The sequence below is a fragment of the Pongo abelii genome, chromosome 21 (genome assembly GCF_028885655.2).
Source record: "Pongo abelii isolate AG06213 chromosome 21, NHGRI_mPonAbe1-v2.0_pri, whole genome shotgun sequence".
Lineage (NCBI taxonomy): Eukaryota > Metazoa > Chordata > Mammalia > Primates > Hominidae > Pongo > Pongo abelii.
Window position 1 is genome coordinate 38,741,735 of NC_072006.2, and position 21,773 is coordinate 38,763,507.

General features: G+C 45.4%; 1 protein-coding gene across 1 annotated transcript in view; it reads right to left on the reverse strand.

Annotated features, from left to right (window-relative positions):
• The window catches only part of PIGU (phosphatidylinositol glycan anchor biosynthesis class U), a 114,695-nt gene that overhangs the window by 10,359 nt on the left and 82,563 nt on the right, over positions 1-21,773 (reverse strand). The window contains exons 8-11 of the mRNA XM_002830232.4: positions 17,519-17,673; positions 14,500-14,643; positions 10,661-10,785; positions 4,200-4,342 (exon numbers count right to left, since the gene is read on the reverse strand). Coding sequence (XP_002830278.1) covers positions 4,200-4,342; positions 10,661-10,785; positions 14,500-14,643; positions 17,519-17,673 — 567 coding nt within the window. The remainder of the gene's footprint in view (positions 1-4,199; positions 4,343-10,660; positions 10,786-14,499; positions 14,644-17,518; positions 17,674-21,773) is intronic.

A 21,773-nucleotide genomic window follows, 5' to 3' on the forward strand; every position in this document is an offset into this window, starting at 1 on the left:
GTTAAAAAAAAAACTGCTTCCTTTGGTTCATCGACTGTCTCTCCAGGAATCTGCTCTGGGTATTTGAAGAGCATGTTGCTCTTGCTGTTTCCCATGTCAACACACATGAGTAATGGCAACAGGACCCACAAGTTACGTCCAATCCTCTCAACACCCTGGAAGCTGTGGGTCATCATCCCAGCTTTTGAGATAAGGAAACTGCAACCTAGAGAAGTTAAATCACTTGAGGAAGTGGGGGGAGGCCCTCGAGCAATCCACTGGTCTCAATCCCTCCTTCGTTCTCTCACACTCAGGCGCACCCCCCACCATGGATGGTTTACTGTTGTCATTTCCTGTTACTGACTCTGAGGAACAACCATAATTAGTAAATGAACCATGCCACAGGCAGAAAAATAATAGCTCCCAGGGTAAAGGATGGGGCCTTAGTCACTGGTTTACCTGCCGGTATAACTAATAATCCACACATAATTTGTTCTGTAATAGGGTATGGCACTGAACAACTCAAACAGAGCAGGATTTAAAAAACAATCTATAAGCCAAGGTGTTCTCTATATTCACCTCTTGATTTCAGCAATGATATCAAGGTTCTAGATACTTCCTTGAAATTTGTATTCATCTGGTTCCTAGGAGAGCTCTGCTCTGTCTTGCCCAAGGAGGAGAAAATGAGGCAGGTGAATACCAGGCACCTTCCTAGCTCACAGCAGGATATGGAACTGAGAACATGTCCCCAAATGCCATACGTCTCGATGGAAGACACAGAAGCAGGGGCTGGGCTTGGGCTGCGCAGGACATGCAAGGCTGAGAAAAAGACAGTGGGACAAGGAGACCTCATGAAAGGTCTCTATGAGGAGGTGACACTTCACTCTTAGTAAAATTCAAAATGTCTCATTTTGCACTCTGAGGCTCCCAACAGGTCCAAAGGCAAGGGTGGCATAACTTTCATGAAGAGGGGCTCTCTTACCTCAGTCAGTGCTCTGGGACAAGGATATGCCTCGAGTGACTGCCTCAGTGAGCAAGTGGCCCCATCCGACGCACCCTGTTAGTGACCTGGCAGCAGCAGCAACAAAGTCCAAAGCCAGCAGCCCCAGGAAGTACTTGGACCCCCTGCTGGGAGGCCTGTAGGTTGGTGTGGCCTGCCTGAAGGGCAACTTGGAAATACCTGCCAGAGGCGTAAAATGCATATGCCCCCTGACCCAGCAAATCCCATCACTTGGAATCTACTCTACAAAATACCAGCATGTGTGTACAAGAATATGTGGAGGGATATGCAAGGTTCTTCCATTTTATTTATTTATTATTTACTATTTATTATTATTTTTGTATTTACTAATTATTATTTTTTACTATTGACCAGGCTGGTCTCAAACTCCTGACCTCAAGTGATCCTCCCATCTCAGCCTCCCAAAGTGCTGGGATTACAGGCTTGAGCCACCACGCCTGGCTGCAAGGCTCTTACATTTAAAGTGACAAAATAAGCCAGGTGCAGTGGCTCACACCTGTAATCCCAGCACTTTGGGAGGTCGAGGCGGGCAAATCACTTGAGGTCAGGAGTTCAAGACCAGCCTAGCTAATGTGGTGAAACCCCATCTCTACTCTCTACCAAAAATACAAAAATTAGGCGGGCATGATAGCGCACGCCTATAATCCTGGCTACTCAGGAGGCTGAGGTGAGAGAATTGCTTGAACCCAGGAGGTGGAGGTTGCAGTGAGCCAAGATCACGCCATTGCACTCTATCCTGGGTGACAGAGTGAGACTCTATCTCAAAAAATAAGTATACAAATAAAGTGCCAAAATAACCAAGGGCAACCTCAATGCCCATCAGCAGGGCTGTACCTAGTCCAAACCACTGGATATTACAGAGCCATTAAAAAATTATCTCAAGACAAAATCATTAAGTGAAAAACAGCAAGCCAAAGAATGCTACTTAAAGGAGAATGCCATTTACCTACATAAACAAACAAACAAAAACCGTCTTTATGTATCTGTATCTATAGCTGTCTATAAATGCACAGAGGAAAGTCTGCAAAGACACATACCAAACAGATCCCAGTGGCCACGTCTGCAGAGGCGTAGAAAATGATGGGGGCTCAGGCAGATCTTTTCTTTTCTTTTCATTCCATAGTCTTTTTTTTTTTTTTTGGTAGAGATAGGGTCTTGCTATGTTGCACAGGCTGTTCTTGAACTCCTAGCCTCAAGTAATCCTTCTACCTTGGTCTCTCAAAGAGCTGGGATTACAAGCATGAGCCACCACACTCAGCCCATTCCATATTCTTCTATTTTGTTTGACTTCTTTCCCCCAGCAATAATGAATTCATGTATTACTTGATGATTTAAAATACATTTTAAAAAGAGATTAAGAAAAAAAAAGGTAAGAGATCATGCCAAGAGTCCAGCTGGTTTCTCTCAGCTATGAACACACTTGATCCACCTGCCTTTGGTTTCCATCCCTAACCCCAATCCCTCTTTCCAATAATTCAGTTTCTCCTGCCTTCAATGGCACCTGACCACTTGCAGACACCCCCCCTGTGATGCTTTAGAGTCCCTTCTCTCAGAAAGGCAGCCACAGAGAAGAAAGCTGTTGTCTGCCAAGTTCCATGGATGCTTCATAATCACTGCAACTGTATTTCCAGACCCAAACTTAAGACTAAGACTCATGACAAGACAACAGGCTGTGGACTATTTCTGTGGAGCTTGCCAACCTCCCTAGAGGCCCAGGGCAGGCCCAATGCCCACCTATGCCAGCCACCACTGGGAGGTAAGGAAAAGGAAGGAGATTCCAGAAAGGCAGGAGAGCCAGGGCAACCTTCTGGATTCCTTCAGGATATGCAGTTGAGCCCTGCAGAATTCTGCCTGCATGGGTCAGAAGTAAGAGGGGCTGCGCATCCACCATCCCTAACTACAGTGTGAGAGACAGAACAGGCCCTCCGACTGGGCCCCACCCAGGCTACAGGGCCCTCTATCTCTCTTTCTTCTGCTCACAAACCAAAACAACTGGCTGGGCTGGACATTAATCCTCCAGAAATGTCCATGCAGGAAACACCAGTCCCATCACTCACTGAAAAAGCCCTAACTCCTTTCTTTTCCCGCAGCTAACCTTGGAGGCAAGAATTACCCTGGGGATTATTCACTGGCATCATTATCTTTCCAGCCAGCCTGCTTCCCATCCAGGCTATTACACATAGGAAATGCCTGGCTGTGCCAATGGCAATTGAAATGGTAAATGGTACAAGTGATTCTCATAAGACTTCCACTACGAGGCCAGAGCCTGACCTGAGAGAACGCAGCACGTGGAGGAGGGAACTTCCAAGAAGGGTGGGTGAGTCCACCTAGAGTTTGTTAGACCCGCTGCCACAGAACCTCTGGAAGAGCTTATTAAAAATATAAATTCCTGATCCTGTATTCCACATTGAATCAACATTTCTGGGAGTGGGATCAGAGAACCTGGCTTTTTAAAACAGAGCCATGTACTTGGGACGGTTGCAACATAATTGCAGAGTTTAAAGCCTGTTAACAGGGAATCTGCATCTTTAACAAGCTCCCTCTGAGGATTCTGATTGAGAATCCTTCTCTGTGGAACAGAGGGACAGGCTTCCCAGCTCAGGGGAAGGCTGAGCTCCTTGCTGGTACTCCTCAGCCTGTGACCGCAGCCTCCTCTCCACCGCTCCCAGCCACACAATTTATGCTCAACTCCCCAACAGCCAGACCGGCCCCGTTCTCTGCCTGCCTTTGTTCCTGCCGTCCTGAGAGTCCGCAGAGCCTCTCCTTGCCCTCTCCCCCTCACTCTGTCTACTCCCTATGGGTGCTGGAACAACAGGCACCATTACAGAAAGGGGTACCTCAGAAATCAAGCCTTATGTGAATTTTGTTCTTGGCTCCTCCAATGACCTTCGACAAGAGACGACCTCTGCAAGCCTCTGTCCCTCATTTGTAAAGTAGGGATAACATGCCCTGTCTCCTAGGCTTGCTGAGAATTCAGCGTGGCTATGGCTCAGTGTGGTGCCCAATATATATCTGCCAGGTTCAGCCTTACACTGCTCTTACTTCCCTGTCCTGTCCAACTGGGAGCTAGTTGAGGGGAGTAACTGTCCCTCCTTCACGTCTACATCCCCGGTATGCAGAATCCAAAGCCATGGTTGAATGCTTGAGGCTGCAAAATGAATTCCTGTCCCCAAGCTGACCCCCATGCTGTCCCTCTTACCTGCCCAACGTTGAAGGTCAGTGTGATGGCATAAAAGAAATTAGAGTTGGCACTTCCTGCATAAATCCAGAGGTGCCACAGGACAGGGAAGAGCAGGGAACAGACGATGATGATGCAGGTAAGGACAAAGATGTTTCTCAGGACTGCAAAGACAGAGGGTCACAGTTAGCCTGATGCGCTCTCTCTGGCACCCTTTCCCTGCTGCAATGGCCCCCCGAATGGAGAGGCCCAAGGTGAGCCTCATGTAGCTCAAAGGCAGAGCACCCCCAGAGGTACTGGGGTGCCAGGAAGCAAACCCCAGACTCCCAAGTCAATGGCTCCCCATGCCCACAGCTGGTGGTAGCTCCTGGATTTGGATTATTTCCTCCCACTGTGGGCTTGGCTGGCTGAAGACCAGCTATAGTTAGAAATGTCATGAGTGCCTTGGGGCACCAAACAGGGCATTTCAGGAAGATATTCCCCTCACCTCCTAATCTTGGAGGGTCCAAGAGTACCCCTCTCCCCAAGCAGGGTGCCATCTGGCCATGTGGGATTATGGGTGGGAACCCCAGCATGAACCGTGACGATTAAAGCCCCACCGTGGGTCTCCATGGTGCCACAGTCCTGGGTCTTAGGAACATGTCTTCCATTCTCCTTAACTGGTGTCTTAGGACCCCTGCCTCGCTCTTCAAACATTCCCAACTCTCCCTTAGATGATAAAGGACCTCTTTTTGACACCGTCTCTCACTCCCTGCCCCTAAGGGAATGCCGAATCCCACCAGGAAGAAAGCTCTCCCTGAGGTCTCAGGAAGGACCTGCTACTCAAGGGTGGTCCAGAGGCAGGCAGGCAGGCAGGCAGGCAGGCTGGCTTCAGCCAAACGGGAGCATAGCACGGCAGCCGGGTACAGACTTCGTTAAAATCCTGCTCTGCCATTTATTAGCAAGTTTCTCTAGACCTCAGCTTCCTCATCTGTAAAATGAGGCTACACACCTAGTATGTACTTATAAAAATTAAAAATTAGGGTGGGCATGGTGGCTCATGCCTGTAATCCCAGCACTTTGGGAGGCTGAGATAGGAAGATTGCTTGAGCCCCAGAGTTCGAGACCAGCTTGGGCAATATAGTGAGACCCCATCTCTAAAAAAATTTTTAAATTTAAAAATAAAAAATGTTTAAAAATAAAAATAAAATGGGGCTAAAACGCACACTTCATTTGGATTAAACAAGATGACGTGAAAAAATGACACAGATATATCACTGGCTACGTTAGTTTTCCATTGCTACTATAGCAAATTCCCACAAACTTAGTGATTTAAATAATATTCTTTATTATTAAACAGTTCTGGAGGTCAGAAGTTCCAAAATGGGTCTCATAGGCTAAAATCTCTAGAGGAGAATCCCTCGCTTGCCTTTTCCAGCACCCAGAGGCCCCCTGCACTCCTTGGTTCATGGCCCCTTCCAGCTTCAAATCCAGCAATGGTGGATTGAGGCCTTCTCACATTGCATCACTCAGACCTTCTCTTCTGCCTCCCTCTTCCATCTTTTTTTTAAAATAGACTATTTATTTTGAGATGGAATCTCACTACATTGCCCAAGCTGGAGTGGAGTGGCTGGATCACATCTCACTTAAGCCTCGAACTCCTGGGCTCCAGGGATCCTCCTGTCTCAGCCTCCTGAGTAGCTAGAACTACAGGCAAGCACAAACAAGCCCAGTAGACTTTATTTTTTAGGGCAGTTTTAGTTTCACAGCAAAATTGGGCAGAAGATTTCCCATATTCCCCCTGCCTCCACCTCTTCCACTTTGAGGGACACTTGTGATTACACTGGGGCCACCTGGATTGTCCAGGATAATCTCCCCTCCCAAGGTCTTAAAGTCCCTTTGCCATGTAAGGCGATGTCTTCACAGGTTCTGGGGATTACAACGTGGACATCTTTGTGAGGGGAGGGCTACTACTCTGCCTACCACACTGTACTTTTTCCCCCCGTTTTAACTCTCTAGGGGTTATCAGACAGGAGGACTGTCTGTTATTTTTCTTTCTTTATACTTTATCATATTTTTAAAAACTAATAAATATTATTTAAAATAATTAAAAGAATACCTTTTTAAAAAGAACTTAGCACTGTGCCTGGTTCCCAGCAGACACTTAATGAATGGAAGTTCCCTTTTCTTCTCTGATACTGACCTTCAGGAAATCCCTTCTCCCAAGTGAGAATTTTGGGAGACTTAAAGGGTGGAGAAACTCCCAAACATTTAGGCCATCTGTATTTGTGTACAACAACTTAGTAGAGATGATGCCATACTGGGGGCTCATGCATTGGAAGGGGCCTGGATGATACAGATGATTCTCAACTCCCGCTACAAAACAAAATCACGGCCGGGTGCGGTGGCTCATGCCTGTAATCCCAGCACTTTGGGAGGCTGAGGCAGGTAGATCACCTGAGGTCAGGAGTTCGAAACCAGCCTGGCCAAAGTGGCAAAACCCCGTCTCTACTAAAAATACAAAAATTAGCCAGGCATGGTGGCAGGCGCCTATAATCCCAGCTACTTAGGAGGCTGAGGCACGATAATTGCTGGAACTGGAGAGGCAGAGGTTGCAGTGAGCCGAGATTGCACCACTGCACTCCAGCCTGAGCAACAGAGCAAGACTCTGTCTCAAAACAAACAAACAAACAAACAAAACAAAACAAAATGAAATCACATGGAGAGCCCTCAGACTAAGTCAAAGTCTCTAGGGTGGGGTTCAGGCATCCATATGAGGTTTTAAAAGCTTCCCAGGTAATTCCAATATGCAGTCGAGGCTGTGAACCACTGGATTACAGCTGCAGCCCCTTACAGTCTGCAACAGAGATGCCATTGAACTGTGTCAAAGGGAGAATAATCAGGACACGGTAGTTCACAGTTCTTTGTAAAGCTGAATATTTTCAAGTTACAGTTCATTCTTTATTGAGAAATGATAGATATCATTTTGTTGTTGTCATTAAAAAGTCCTTTATTTTATAACATGGAGAAGAATGGCTGGTAGTTGATTGTTTTAATGTCTTCAGCAAAATAAAAAGCTGGCAAGTCTGTCACCCCAGTTTATTGAAACATTAGTGGTCTAAGAAATCCCACAATTTGGACACTGGCCTGGAGGGCTTGCAAGATCCTCTTTTCTAATCTGAAGTTTCTCAATTCTGGGTTTTCAAAGATGAGAGGCCAAAACCCTGACTCAAGCCTCCTGAGACCTCCCAGGAACAAGGAGTCTTGCAAAGGGACATTTTCACTGAGAATTACTATTATTATTAAACCATGTTACTACCTCAAGAAGGAGAACAAATGCTTCCCACTCCTCTAACCCAGCATCACTATGTACATTTCTCAGTGGTTCTTTCTGATCCCCTGGAAATTATTTTGCTGAAAAGAACACAGACTATTCCCAAAATAAAATGTTTGCAGCCTGCCAGACCAGGTGGTTCTTGTTCTGTGCCTCCAGCCAGGGACACAGATTTCAGACAGGGTGACAGGAAGGAAACCAAGTGCAAAGAGATGAGAGAGGCTCACTGGCAGCCTCTGGGTGCTATCTCGAAGGGCTGCAAAGATACATTCCCATGCGGCTAGAGAACCATCAGCAGCATGCAGTTGGCTTCTGGCCTGTGGTGACCTCTGCAGGAACGGGGAGCTGCTATTCACTCTTGCTGGCTGACAGCCAGAAGATTAAAGCTATATATGCCAGAGCAGATGGAGCTGGAGACCTGGGGTACGGGACAGCTTGTTCCAGGCACCATAAAGCATCAGAGGTGACCAGGGCCTAACAAGGTGAAAGGGTTCACCCTTCATCAGACTTGCAAGGCCAGATGGAATCAGGTTCCCCACCACATTCACTGGGTGGCTTATCCAATCTCTGGCACCATGATTGATGAACTGGAACTTCAGGCAAGCCACTTTCCCTTCAGAGCCTCAGGCATTCAGAAAGAAAATCTCACCTGAAAAATCCAGTCCAATCAGAAGGGTAACAGAGGGGATTTGGGGACTTCAAAGGCCATGGTGATATTCCCTTTCTTAAACGAGGTGCCAAAACACATGGGAATATATTTTATCATGATTCTTTATATGTATATCTATCAACATTCTTTTATCGCTATACAATAGTAATAAAAACAAAACAAACACACACACAAATCCATCCCTTTGGTAACTGGCTCCTTCTGCTGGACCGTGCAGGCTAGCATGGGCTCTGCCAGCAGGCTGTTCCCTAACACCACAATTGTGCGTCTGTATGACTCATCCAAGCTCCAGAGAGTCCAGCGTCTGGGACCTACACTCAGGGAGGGGCCACATTCCTTTTCTCCTCTCCACTGCACAGGAAAACAGAAAGGTGAATGTGGGAGCACACATGTTAGCGCTGACAGCTAATGTTTAAATGGAATTCCTAGCCACATTAAATATATTCAACGTAGGCTTAAACACGTCTCTACACATACATCCCACTCATAGGTCCCAAGGACCAGGGCTGATGCTGCTCCCAGCTAATAATGATTCACAGTTGTCAAGCCCCAAACAGGTTCTCCAAGCACGTGTACTCCCTGCTGCAGGAGCAGTGAAGCAAAGGCGGACAGCTACTATTCTCTGCAGGATCTTCAGACAACCTGAACCTGCAGACTATGTGCCCTGCCAGCCAGCAAAAGCAACTATTAGATCATTCAGGTTTCTGGAAACCCCATCCTTCTTCTTTGTGCCTCCTCACCCCAGAGGGCATAAAATAGTTTATTCGAGTCTTGAAAAATATGTTTATTCTGATGACTCTGGCTACCAAGCCCGAAGCTCTGATCACGGAACTATGTGAGAGACTCCCCTGCATAATTATTACTCACGATACTAACTGCAGTGCTATTTACAGATATTCTTTCTCAAACTTAACACACTCATGAGTTATTTTATTTGATTAATGGAAAAATCAGACGCTCAGAAAGGTTAAATGATGTGCCTAAGAACACGTGGGGCTCGTAATGGGAATGCCAGGAATCGGAGTCAAGTGACTCTCCAGACTGCTCAGCAAATGGGATGAAAGACAGTCACTGAGGGAGAGAGAGTGCCCAGTGTGGGATGGGCAACCAAAAAAATCCATTCTACATTCTTGAAATCCACTATCACAAACTGAGGCGTGTCCATGTTTTGGTGGTCTCATGATTTGTCACTGGCCACTCTGCCGAGGGGCCCCAAGCTGACTCTCAACCTACCGGACTGGGTGACTCTTGTCTGTGCAGAGAGAATGTCACCACAGAAGACACTGCTTCCTCCTCCCAGTCAGGCCAGATGGGTCACAGCCCCACCAGGCCATCACCTGCAGGAGTAGCCCTGGCTCAGCTGCCCACACCACTGTTTACCTTCACTCAGAGGCACACTCCTATAGGTAGGCTGCTTCCCACAGCTGGTCAGTTTCACTTCCTGGTTGACACCCAAAACAACAACAAAGACTCACTTCCTCTGAAGCCTGCACTCCCTAGTTCATTCCTGACACCTTGCTGGACACCCACAGCAGGCAAGGAAAGTTCAACAGCTCCCTTCCATGCCTCGTTTAGAGAATCAGGTGGTGCTGGGCCACTGACACTGCCTCTTTATTGGGGAGGTTTAAAAACCCACTCCACAAACGTTTGCAAGGTCTTCTATGTGTCAGCTTCAGTCCTGAGTGCTGGGGACACAAAGGTGAATGAGTAGTGATATCTACCCTGATGGAGCCCCCAAACACTGAAAAGAACCCACCATAGAGGGCTAAGAGCACTGGCGACCTAGGCAGCACAGATAGGTCATCACTAAGCCACCTCTGAGGAGGGGATGGTTAGAGCTTAGAGGGGTTGTCACAGTGGGCAGGGAAGTCTAACTTTGCCCCTCTGCCTTCTAGTAACCTTTGGGTGCAGTGCTGGGGAATGGTTCAAAGCCCAGGGCATAGAGTTCTGCTGTCTAGTATGGTAGCCTAGCTACATGTGGCTTCTGAAATTTAAATTAAAAATTCAGGTTCTCAGGCACATAAGTGGCTACCCCATTGAACTGTGCAGACAGAGGACATTTCCATCATCGTAAAGCCCTGCTGGACAGCACTGGGTAGGGGTTCACAGATCTGGATTCCAATCCCGGCTCTTCTAATTAGAAGTCACGTGTCTTTGAATGAGTGGCTCTACCTTTCTGTACCTCAGTTTTCTCATCTGCAAAATGTGGATACTTACCTCAAAGGCTGGTGTGAAGATCAAATGAGCTAATTAATGCATGTAACACTGTGAGAGCCACAGTGGCCAGGTACACAGTAAGTGCTCAATAAATGGCAATCATTTTTATCATCACAAGTCCGCGGCACCTGGAAGCAGGTATTGTGCCTCATGCCTCTGCTCCCTTCCTAGTGCTGCCAGCGTAACAGGTGCCTGGTAAATGCCTATGAATTCCTTTTCCCTGCAGCAGTCTCATCCAGGCCCAGGCTGACATAAATCTGTGGGAGAGGCAGGACTACTCACATCTGTAGAGATGGTTCCACACGGGGAAGAAGGCCATGTAGAGTGCCACATCCCCCACTGTCGGGTAGGACTTAAAGATGGCGATGACAGCGATCTGGATAAACATGAAGAAGATGGGGTGCTCCCTGGGGCAGGGCAGGGGAAAGAGAGAGAGAGAGAGATGAGTCAGGGACCAGGCCTACCCTAGAGACTCCTGACTCCATCCTTTGAACCAAAAATAATCCTCAGGGGACTTCAGGAAGGGGCTGGCTCTGCTATCCACAAGGCATGAGCCAGGCCCCAGTAGCAGAGCAGAAAACTGCAGGGACCCAGAAATACCCAGAGGTGGTGAGGAGGGCCTGGCAAACACTAGGGAAACAGCCCACAGAGACATTTCCCATCAACAGCCCCCCTCTGCCTCTGCCAGCTCTGGGCCTTCCCCTAGGAGCCAGAGGAAGAAAACAAATGAAGTCAGCATTCTTTATGACTGGGCTTAAATGACTGCTTGGCAGGATAATTAGGCGGCCTCCCTTGCCAGAGGCCCCTCTGACAACTGGACGCAAGGCAGGAAGTGCCTCCTTGCTGATGCCTTTTTTTCTCTGACAACATGGTCAGCAGGGTCTACAGACCCATAGTGCGATGAACTTCTTTCCAGGAAGAGAACTGTGAACTGCACAGAGCTTTTCAGTTCTTAAGGGCTGGGACTATTCTTGTTAACTTAAACTAATAGCAGTTTCAATTATTATTTTAACCTAATAATAAGTGATGGCAATGGGTGTCCTCTCCTGAACTCCCTCTGTGGAAAGTCCTTTTCCTGCGTCCTCTCACGTGATCCTCACCACACCTCAACACCCCTCAAGGCAGGCAATCCTGGGCCGGGCACAGTGGCTCACATCTGTAATCCCAGCACTTCGGGAGGCTGAAGCAGGAGGATGGCTTGAGCCCAGGAGTTTGAGACCAGCCTAGGCAACATAGTGAAATCTCATCTCTACAAAAAATTAAAAAGTAGCCGGGTGTGGTGGCATATGGCTGTAATTTCAGCTATTCAGGAGGCTGAGGTGGGAGGGTTGCTGGCGCCAGGAGGTTGAGGCTGCAGTGAGCCGTGATCAACCACTGCACTCCAGCCTGGATGACACAGTGTGAGACCTTGTCTCAAAAAGAAAAAAAAAAAGTAGGCAATCCTCTCACCTGTACTTCACAGATGAGGAAACAGATTCAGAGAAGTGCATTGACTGAGTAGGTTAGTAAGCGATGGAGTTGTTTGTCTCCAGAGCTCTTAATCACGCCCAATACTGTTCTCCTGAGTGCTGATCACACTTCCAAGCTCCGGTCAGGAGAGAGTTGGGGGACAGAGCTCAATCTCAGTGCTCCTCCGAGAGCTGACCAAGTGCTAAAGGGAAGCCAACAGGGAGAGGCTGGATCTACACCCTCCTCAGCTACATTTCAACCACATGCACGTGGCCTACTTCTGCACAGTACCTGGATGCCTAGCCCATGAAGGTTTTCTTCAGAGATTAATGACCTTTTTGTCTTGCAGGTCAAAGGTCAGGGTGACTCCATGGGTGTGAATCTGAGATGTGCAGACAAACACGTCCACACCCAGAATGCTCCAGTGCTGCTGTGCAGCAAATGCCTCAGAAACGCAGCTTGGCAAAGGCGTGCAGCCCTGTAGCCTCTAAGAAGCGTCCAGCTATAGCTCAGGGTGAACATCTTCCTAAACACAATCCAAATCACTGGCTTCAGGCTTTTCAGGTAGCTGGTAACAACGGCAACATTTCTTTGAAAAGGCTGGTGAAAATGCGGTGACAAAAAAACAGACTACAGCCTCCTGCAGCACTGCACAGGGACTAGGGTGGCCTGAAGGGCCCTGTTGCTACAAAGCTGGCACTGGAAACAAATCTTGCAGGGGGCAGGAGAACTTAGGTGGAAATTCATACCCAGACAGAAGAGAAGACAGCAGGGTGAGCAGGTCTCTTCATATTTTCTGTCCCCACAACTGTGTGGGCCTGGCTCAGGTCATAAAATGGTGACATTATTGCCTACCCAGGAGCAATGTGTGGCTTTGCATGCAGACAATAAAAGCTGCCGGAGAGGTGGCTGCATGGCCAGTGCGGAAGGGTGCCCTAGGCTCCCTGCTCCTCTTCACCCAGTGGCTGGGCCTAACCGGAACAAGGACAGGGAAGGTGGACCACAGACAGCTGGAGAGCTCAGCCGGGCAAGGCTGCCAGTTCCGGAGCCTGCCAGGCCATGGAAGGAGGGTGTTCTGTCAGAAGCCAGGCCAGGGCTGTGTCATGGGAAGGAAGCATTAGCTTTTGAGGTTTTACACAATGGGAACCATGTGCATGGGTGCACAGACCATGGAGAATGGCAGGAAGGTTAGGACAGAGAACTTGAGCTCTTGAAATCTAAATCAAACTCTCTTTCAGGTTCCCCGGACCATCTAGGCGTATCTGTACCTGTCTGTGCCTGTTTTCCCTTATCTGAAGCTAGGGTAATAGAACCATTTCCGGAGGCTACTACAAGCAATCTCTCTGGAGCTTGGCATGGTGCAGGGGGATAAGCATAGATTCTGGAACCAGACAAACCTGAGTCTAAATCCCAGCTCCACTGCTTACTAGCTGTGTGACTGGGAAAATCATCCCACCTCTCTGAGCATCAATTTCCTCAACTATAAAATGGGAGTGATAAGAATCTAACGCCTACCTCCAGGAGTTGCTAGGTTAGGTATGATTATGTTTCAGAGGGTCTAGAAAGGCGCCTGGAATGGAGCAGGCCTAACATCTGTCAGCTCTCTTAGACTGCAGAAGAGAACTCCACACATCGTTTGGAGGGAAACAGATCAGGAGATTAAACAGTTGCAGGTGGCCAGCCTCCCAACTAAACTATCCAGAGTCTCTGTGGACCACCTGTCACTGGGCTGTTGATGGAGACATTCCACCAGATACACTTTTTCCAAACACACTCCCCTCCACAACTCCTGTTCCAAGAGGAAGTGCAGTGGCACAAGCAGCTCACTGAAGCCTCAAACTCCCAGGCTCAAGTCATCCTCCTGCCTCAGCCTCCCAAGCAGCTGGGACTACAGGGGCACAACACCACACCTGGATAATTTTTGTTGTTGTTGTTGTTGCTGAGACGGAGTGTTGCTCTGTCGCCCAGGCTGGAGTGCAGTGGCACAATCTTGGCTCACTGTGACCTCTGCCTCCTGGGTTCAAGCAATTCCCCTGTCTGAGCTTCCAGAGTAGCTGGGACTATAGGCACCCGCCACCACACCCGGCAAATTTTTGTATTTTTAGTAGAGACAGGGTTTCACCATATTGGTCAGGCTGGTCTCGAACGCCTGACCTCAAGTGATCCACATGCCTTGGCCTCCCAAAGTGCTGGGATTACATGCGTGAGCCACTGCACCCAGGCCGCCACCTGGCTAATTTTTAAAATTTTTGTAGATATAGGATCTTGCTATGTTGTCCAGGCTGGTCTCAAACTCCTGGCCTCAAGTGACCCTCCTGCCTCAGCCTCCTGAAGTACTGGGATTACAAGTGTGAGCCACCATGCCTGGCCACCGCCTGGCTCTAGTCCAAAACAGTGAATGGGCTCAGCAGCAATGTGGGCTTGAGCACCTCAGAGTGAGGCCAGGGAAAATGCTGGGACTCCAAAGCACCCTCACTGCAGCCTGCACCCATGTGACTCTATTGCCTGCTATGGCGCTGGCAACTGCGGCAACTGAAGGCAGGTTCCTTAGGTGAGATGCTCTAAACCTGACAGCAGGTGCTCCACATTTGAAGGCCACCCTCAAGGCTATTAGGGGCAGGGGCTTCTCGGACAGCTCTGTAGACACAGCAGCAGCAGGTCCAGCCACTTACTTTAGCTTTATGGCTAAGGGGATGGTGTAGAAGAAGACGTTGATCTGAAACACACATACAAAGAAGAGGCTGAAGTGCTCAAACATCTCTGCAAAGAAGTACCAGAAAAGACCAATGTTTGGAGTGAGATCTGGAACAGAAAGTCTGGAATTAAGAAAACAAAGGGAGAGAAAAAAGACAAAAGTTATAAATTGTCTGCTTTGACCTTGATTTCTCCTGAAGACTTTGGTCACTGCTGGGCAGCCAAGGACAACTTTCTCCCTAGAGAGATCAGGATGGGAAGGGCTCTCTAGGTACCCTGGATACAGGTAATTAACAAAAATGAGCAGAGACATATAATGATAACCCATAACAAATATTAGCTAAGCCAAACAAATCTGAAATGAAGCAGGGATTCATCCTAGGAATAAAGAGACTCACCCCTGTTTTACTGCGCAAGACAGTTTAAAATCAGGAGATACCCAGTACTGTAACTGTGTTTTAAAACACAGGATCTATTTTGGGCATTCTAAAGACCTGCCTAGAGGATCATGCTCAAAGATCCTGCTCTTCCCCATTCTTACTCCACACCCCACAGCAGGAGCCAGAAAACCGAGTGCCTGAGACTGCAGTGAGACTTCTAGGGGCCTTAGGAACAATCGGTGCGTTCTGGCTAAGATCCCCAGGGTCCCAGTCTTAATTGAGAAATTAGGGTTTAACTGGAAAACTTTTTGTCCAATTAAATCAGACAAATATTTCGCTGCAATTCTGGCTCTTCTAAAGTTCACATTTTTGATTTTAAAAAATTTGAAGTTGAAACTGATCTCAATACATAATTTAAAAAGGACAACAAATAGGGCACGCAGAGGGAGAGATGAGTGTTGGCTCTCAGTCAGATTTCCCTGACTGAGGCCTCCGCCCAGGTTAACTTTTGCCTCTTGCTGTAACTATACCTCCTTTTCTGTGAAATGAGGTAAAGAACACAATCCGTGGCCCAGCAGAAAGAACCCTTCACCTGGCACCGCAACTCCTATCTAAGGCAGAGCATGAAGAGCTGAAGTTAGCAAGTCATTGTTATGCTCAGCCAGGATTTAACACAAATAAGCAGTCCAGAATCCCAAATGGGAGTTCTGCCACTCCAGATCGCTTCCCCACCTGCACAGGTTTAAGAGTCTGTCACCTATTGGGCTGTGAGCTTCCCAAAGCTTAGGGAGCAACCAAGTCTTCGGCACCCACGCAGAGCCTGGCACGTAGAGGGCATTCGGAAATGTTTATTGAATTCATGAATATACACTCAGGCAAGCCTGCAATACTCAAGTCCATGTGAGTTTTCCCTCAAGGTTTGACGTGTGGCAGGTGGCATTGTTTTCAAACTGTCAGAGGCCCTCTTGCACTAGAGGAACACATCCATTCTTGTTTAGAATTGAGCCCAAACCTCCCAGTTAGAGGCTGGAATTTGCTTTGGATGTTCCCAGGGAGTGCTCTTTAACCCACTTATGCTGGAGGTTGCAAATTTTTTTGTGTGAAAAATCAGATCTTGGCGATGACCTTGAGCAGTAGGACGTAAATAACTCCCACAAGCTTAGCATTCCAATAACAGAATACTAGGCATAAATGGGTTAATCCCACCATATCAAAGGTGTATTTCACAGTACAGGTTCTCAAAGTGTGTTCCCTAAACCAGCAGGCCAACAGCATTGGCATCACCTGAAAACCGGAGAAATGCAAATTATTGATCCCTCCCCAAGACCTACTTAATCAGAACCTCTGAGGACGGGCCCAGCAATCTGGGTTTTAATAAGTCCTGCAGGTGATTCTGATGCACCTTAAGGTTTGAGAACTGCTGCTATTTAATATAAAGGCTTCCTGTGGTCACTCACCCTGAGTCCAGCTAGAGCTATGAAAACCAAATTAGCTTCCAGAGTTTTGTGGGGGGGGGTTTTAACTGACAACATATAGTTGTACGAATTTACGGGTGATTTTATGTGATGTTATGATTTCTGAATACAATGTAGAATAATTAAATCTAGCTAGTTAACATTTCCATCACCTCAAATATTAAACATTGTTTGTGGTGGGAACAATTGAAATTTACTCTCTTAGCAATTTTGGTATGTACAATACTCTACTGTTAACCATATTCACCATGCTGTGCTAGTACTCAAGAAAAGAAAAGAAAAAAACATATTCCTCCTGAGATTTTGTACCCCTTTGACCATTATCTCCCCATTCGCCCACCCCACCGGCATCGGTAACCACCCTTCTACTCTCTGCTTCTATGAGCCTAATTGTTTTAGCGTCCACATATAAGTGAGAACACATGCGGTATTTGTCTTTCTGTGCCTAGCTCATTCCACTTAGCATCAGATTCTCCAATTCCATCCCTACTACTGTCATAAATGACAGAATTTCCTTTTTTAAGACTGAATAGTATTCTGCTGTGTATATATACCAAATTTTCTTTATCCATTTGTTTGTTGATGGACATTTAGATTGATTCCATAATTTGGCTATTATGAATAATGCTGCAATGAACATGGGAGTGCAGACAAATCTTCAACAAACTGATTTCAAAAATTTTGAGTTGCCTGTAATCCCAGCACTTTGGGAGGCCAAGGCAGATGGATCATTGAGACCAGCGTGGCTAACATGGTGAAACCCCGTCTCTACTAAAAATACAAAAATTAGCCGGGCATGGTGGTGCATGTCTGTAGTCCCAGCTACTCGGGCGGCTGAGGCAGGACAATCACTTGAAACCAGGAGGTGGAGGGTGGAGGGTGCAGTGAGCGGAGATGGCCCCACTGCACTCCAGACTGGGCAACAGAGCGACACCCTGTCTCAAAAAAAAAGAAAAAAATCCTCTGAGTAAGTAGCCGGAAGTGGGATTGCTGGATCAAATGGTAATTCTATTTTTAGTTGTTTAAGGAATGTTCATACAGTTTTCCATAATGGCTGTACTAATTTACATTCTGGACAATGGTATACAAGTGTTCCCTTTTCCCCACAGCTTCTAGAATTTTCTAATGTGGTCATTACTTACATAAAGCCATAGACTGCGGGGATGAAATCCCAAGAGCTGAGAAGGAAGAAGGAGAGGCAAATGATTACCACTAGGCTTCCCACATACATCATGGCATACTCCCAAGAAAAGATCCAGAAGGCTTTGCTCTTCATTTTCACAGGTATGTACTGCCGCTAGGAGAGAAGGCAAAGTAATATAAACTTAGGGATGTAAACAACAGAGGGCAGCTATTAGCTTACACTTAAAGATCCCTCCTGCAAAACCATGCTATGATACACAGGTTTATAATTTTGCTTTGGTCTTTAATTAACTAAGAAGGACGTAAGTGTTAAAAAGGTATTATGGGTGCATCCTCTGACCTCAGACCTAGTAACACCATTTCTAGGTATGTATCCTGGAGACATGTTGCAGAAGATACAAATGGAGGAACATTCATTGCACCATTGTTTGAAATATCAAGAAAAAAATCCTTAAATAGAGGAACAAATAAATTGTGGTATATTGACATATGGTATACTATTTGCCAGGTTAAATGAATATATTGTATCTATAAATGTCAACATGGCTAGATCTAAAAAAATGAGGTTAGTTATAATAGAAAATTGCCAGACAAGCCTATTACATGAAAATACTTATGTGTTCTGAGATTATACCAAATAATACTATTATTTACACACACACACACACACACACCTGTAAGTTTCATAAAACATAGATTAGAAGGACATATACTAAAGTTATGATAGCATTAGCCTCCTGGGAATGAGAGAGGAAAATATAATTGGAACCTAAGAAACTTCATATAACCTGGCATTCATATGCAAAACGAAAAGAAATAAACAAGTAAAAAAGACTTAAAAAAAAAACGCAAATTTGGGTTAAAAAAACTAAAAAAACTTCAACTTTATCTGCTTTTATTTGTTTGAGACGGAGTCTCACTGTGTCGCCAAGGTAGAGTGCAGTGGCACGATCTCGGCTCACTGCAACCTCTGCCTCCAGGTTCAAGCGATTCTCCTGCCTCAGCCTCCCAAGTAGCTGGGACTACAGGTGCACGCCACCACACCCAGTTAATTTTTGTATTTTTAGTAGAGATGGGGTTTCACCATGTTGGCCAGGATGGTCTCCATCTCTTGACCTCGTGAATCACCCGCCTTGGCCTCCCAAAGTGCTGGGATTACAGGCGTGAGCCACCGCACCTGGCCTTTTTTTTTTTTTTTTTTTTTGAGACAGAGTTTCGCTCTTGTTGCCCTGGCTGGAGTGCAATGGTGCGATCTCGGCTCACTGCAACCCCCACCTACCGGGTTCAAGCGATTCTCCTGCCTCAGCCTCCTGAGTAGCTGGGACTACAGGTGCCCGCCACCACACCCAGCTAATTTTTATATTTTTAGTAGAGATGGGGTTTCACCATGTTGGCCAGGCTGGTCTCAAACTCCTGACCTCAGGTGATCTACCCGCCTTGGCCTCCCAAAGTGTTGGGATTACAGGCATGAGCCATTGCGCCTGGCCTCACATATTTTATTAAGTATGACAACAGCAAATATGAAACAATATAGCAAAAATCTTAATATCTGTTTAGTTTGGGCAGTAGACATATGGCTATTATTATACATTTTCTGTATTTTTCCTCTCTTAAAAATGTTTTCCTCAAAAAAAAAAAAAGATGCTGAGGGAAGAGAAATAATTTATGACTTGTTGTAAGAAAAAGGAAAATAAGAATTACCAGAAAACAAAAAAACCACCCCAGTATGTGAGAAAACAGAAATGAGTTTAAACAAATCACAATCAATTTAAATGAACAAAACTGTATAACTAAAAATCATGTTGTCAGGGACTAGGCATGGTGGCTCATACCTGTAATCCCAGCACTTTGGGAGGCTGAGGTGGGAACATCACCTGAGGCCAGGAGTTCAAGACAAGCCTGGCCAACATAGCAAAACCCCATCTCTAATGAAAATACAGAAATTAGCTGGGTGTGGTGGTGTCCGCCTGTAGTCCCAGCTGCTCCGGAGACTAAGGCATGAGAATCACTTGAACCCAGGATGCAGAGGCTGTAGTGAGCCGAGATTGCACCACTGCACTCCAGCCTGGGCAACAGAGCGAGACTCTGTCTCAAATAAAATAACATAACATAACATAACATAATATAAAATAAAATAAAATAACATAACATAACATAAAATAACATAAAATAAAATAAAATAAATCATGTTGTTAGGAAAAAAATCAGTTATGCAGCTACATGCTATTTACAAGAGATATATCTTAAAATATAAGACACAGAGGCCGAGCGAGATGGCTCATGCCTGTAATCCCAGCACTTTGGGAGGCTGAGGCAGGCAGATCACGAGGTCAGGAGATCGAGACCATCCTGGCTAACATGGTGAAACCCCGTCTCTACTAAAAATACAAAAATTAGCCGGGTGTGGTGGCAGGCACCTGTAGTCCCAGCTACTCGGGAGGCTGAGGCAGGAGAATGGCGTGAACCCGGGAGGCAGAGCTTGCAGTGAGCCGAGATTGCACCACTGCACTCCAGCCTGGGCGACAGAGTGAGACTCCGTCTCGGAAAAAAGAGAAGAGAAAAAAAAAATATATATATATATATATATAAATATATATATATGTATATATGACACAGAAAAGCTGAAAAATCAAAGGACTTTTTCAGATATGCCACGGAAACATTAAGCAAAAGAAAGCTAGCGTGGTTATACTATTATCAGATAAAATAGACTTTTATGTAAAAAAGTATTGCAGAGATAAAAATAGTCCAATAATGATAAAAGGCTCCATTCATTGGAAAAATATAACAGTTCTAAATTTGAATGTAACTAATAACAGTCTCAAAATATATAAAACAAAAGTGGATTAAGCTACAAAGGAAAAATAGACAAATCCATCATCAGTGCATAATTGATAGATCAAGCAGATAAATTAGTAATCAAATAGAAAAAATGAAGCACATTTCACAAGTTTAATCTCATAAGATCTTACAAATCATACTTATATAGAGCAGGGCACCTAATAACTAAGTAGTTCACATTCATTTCAAGCATTTTGGGGGTATTTATAAAAACATCACATACTTAAATCAGTCCATAAACCCATATTGACTTCAAGGAATCTTTATCATACAGACTCCAATCTCTGATGATAATGGAATTAATAGAAATTATTAATGAAAAGATAACCTAAAATAAATTAGAAAAAAACTTGCTGACCTCACATACGTATCACTTTTTTGTTGTGACAACACTTAACATCTATTTTCTTAGTAATTTCCAAGTATACAATATATTATTAACTATAGTCATGTTGCATAATAAATCTCTTGAATTGTATTATAAAAAATTAAAACACTTTTCCAAATAACCTAGGAGTCAAAGAGAAATGATTATGTCAGAAAATACCTCATATTACTATTTGTGTAATGTAGACAAAACAATACTCTGAGGAAAAAGTACAGCCTTAGAAATTTACTTTGGTTGGCCGGGCGTGTTAGCTCACGCCTGTAATCCCAGCACTCTGGGAGGCCGAGGCAGGTGGATCGTGAGGTCAGGGGGTCTAAACCATCCTGGCTAACGTGGTGAAACTCTGACTCTACTAAAAATACAAAAAAATTAGCCAGGTGTGGTGGTGGGTGCCTGTAGTCCCAGCTACTCGGGAGGCTGAGGCAGGAGAATGGTGTGAACCTGGGAGGTGGAGCTTGCAGTGAGCCGAGATCACGCCACTGCACTCGAGCCTGGGTGACACAGCGAGACTCCGTCTCAAAAAAAAAAAAAAAAAGAAAGAAAGAAATATTAAAAAAAGAAATTTACTTTGGAATAGAAGAAAAATTGAAAATAAATAAGCTAAACACTCATTTTAAGATATTAGAAAAACAGAATAAACCCCAAAAGAAGGAAGAAAATAATAAAGAGCAGAATTTGTTAAAATAGAAAACAAAGGTACAATATAAGGAATCAACAAAACCAAATCTAGTTCTTAGAAATAACTCATGTTATTGATGAGTTTCTAATAAGAATAATTAAGAAAAAAAGAGACGAACAAATAAACATTAGGAATGTAAAAGAGGGCATAACTATAGATGTATCAGGGAGGAGAAAATATTTTAAAACTTATGCCAATGTATTTAAAAAAAGGTGAAATGGAAACATTCTATGAAAAATATAAATAATTTAAATGATTAAAAATGCCTGTGTATGCTGCAGATGACAAGCAGCCTTATGAAAAGAAGGCTGCGAAGCTGAAGGAAAAATACGAAAAGGATATTGCT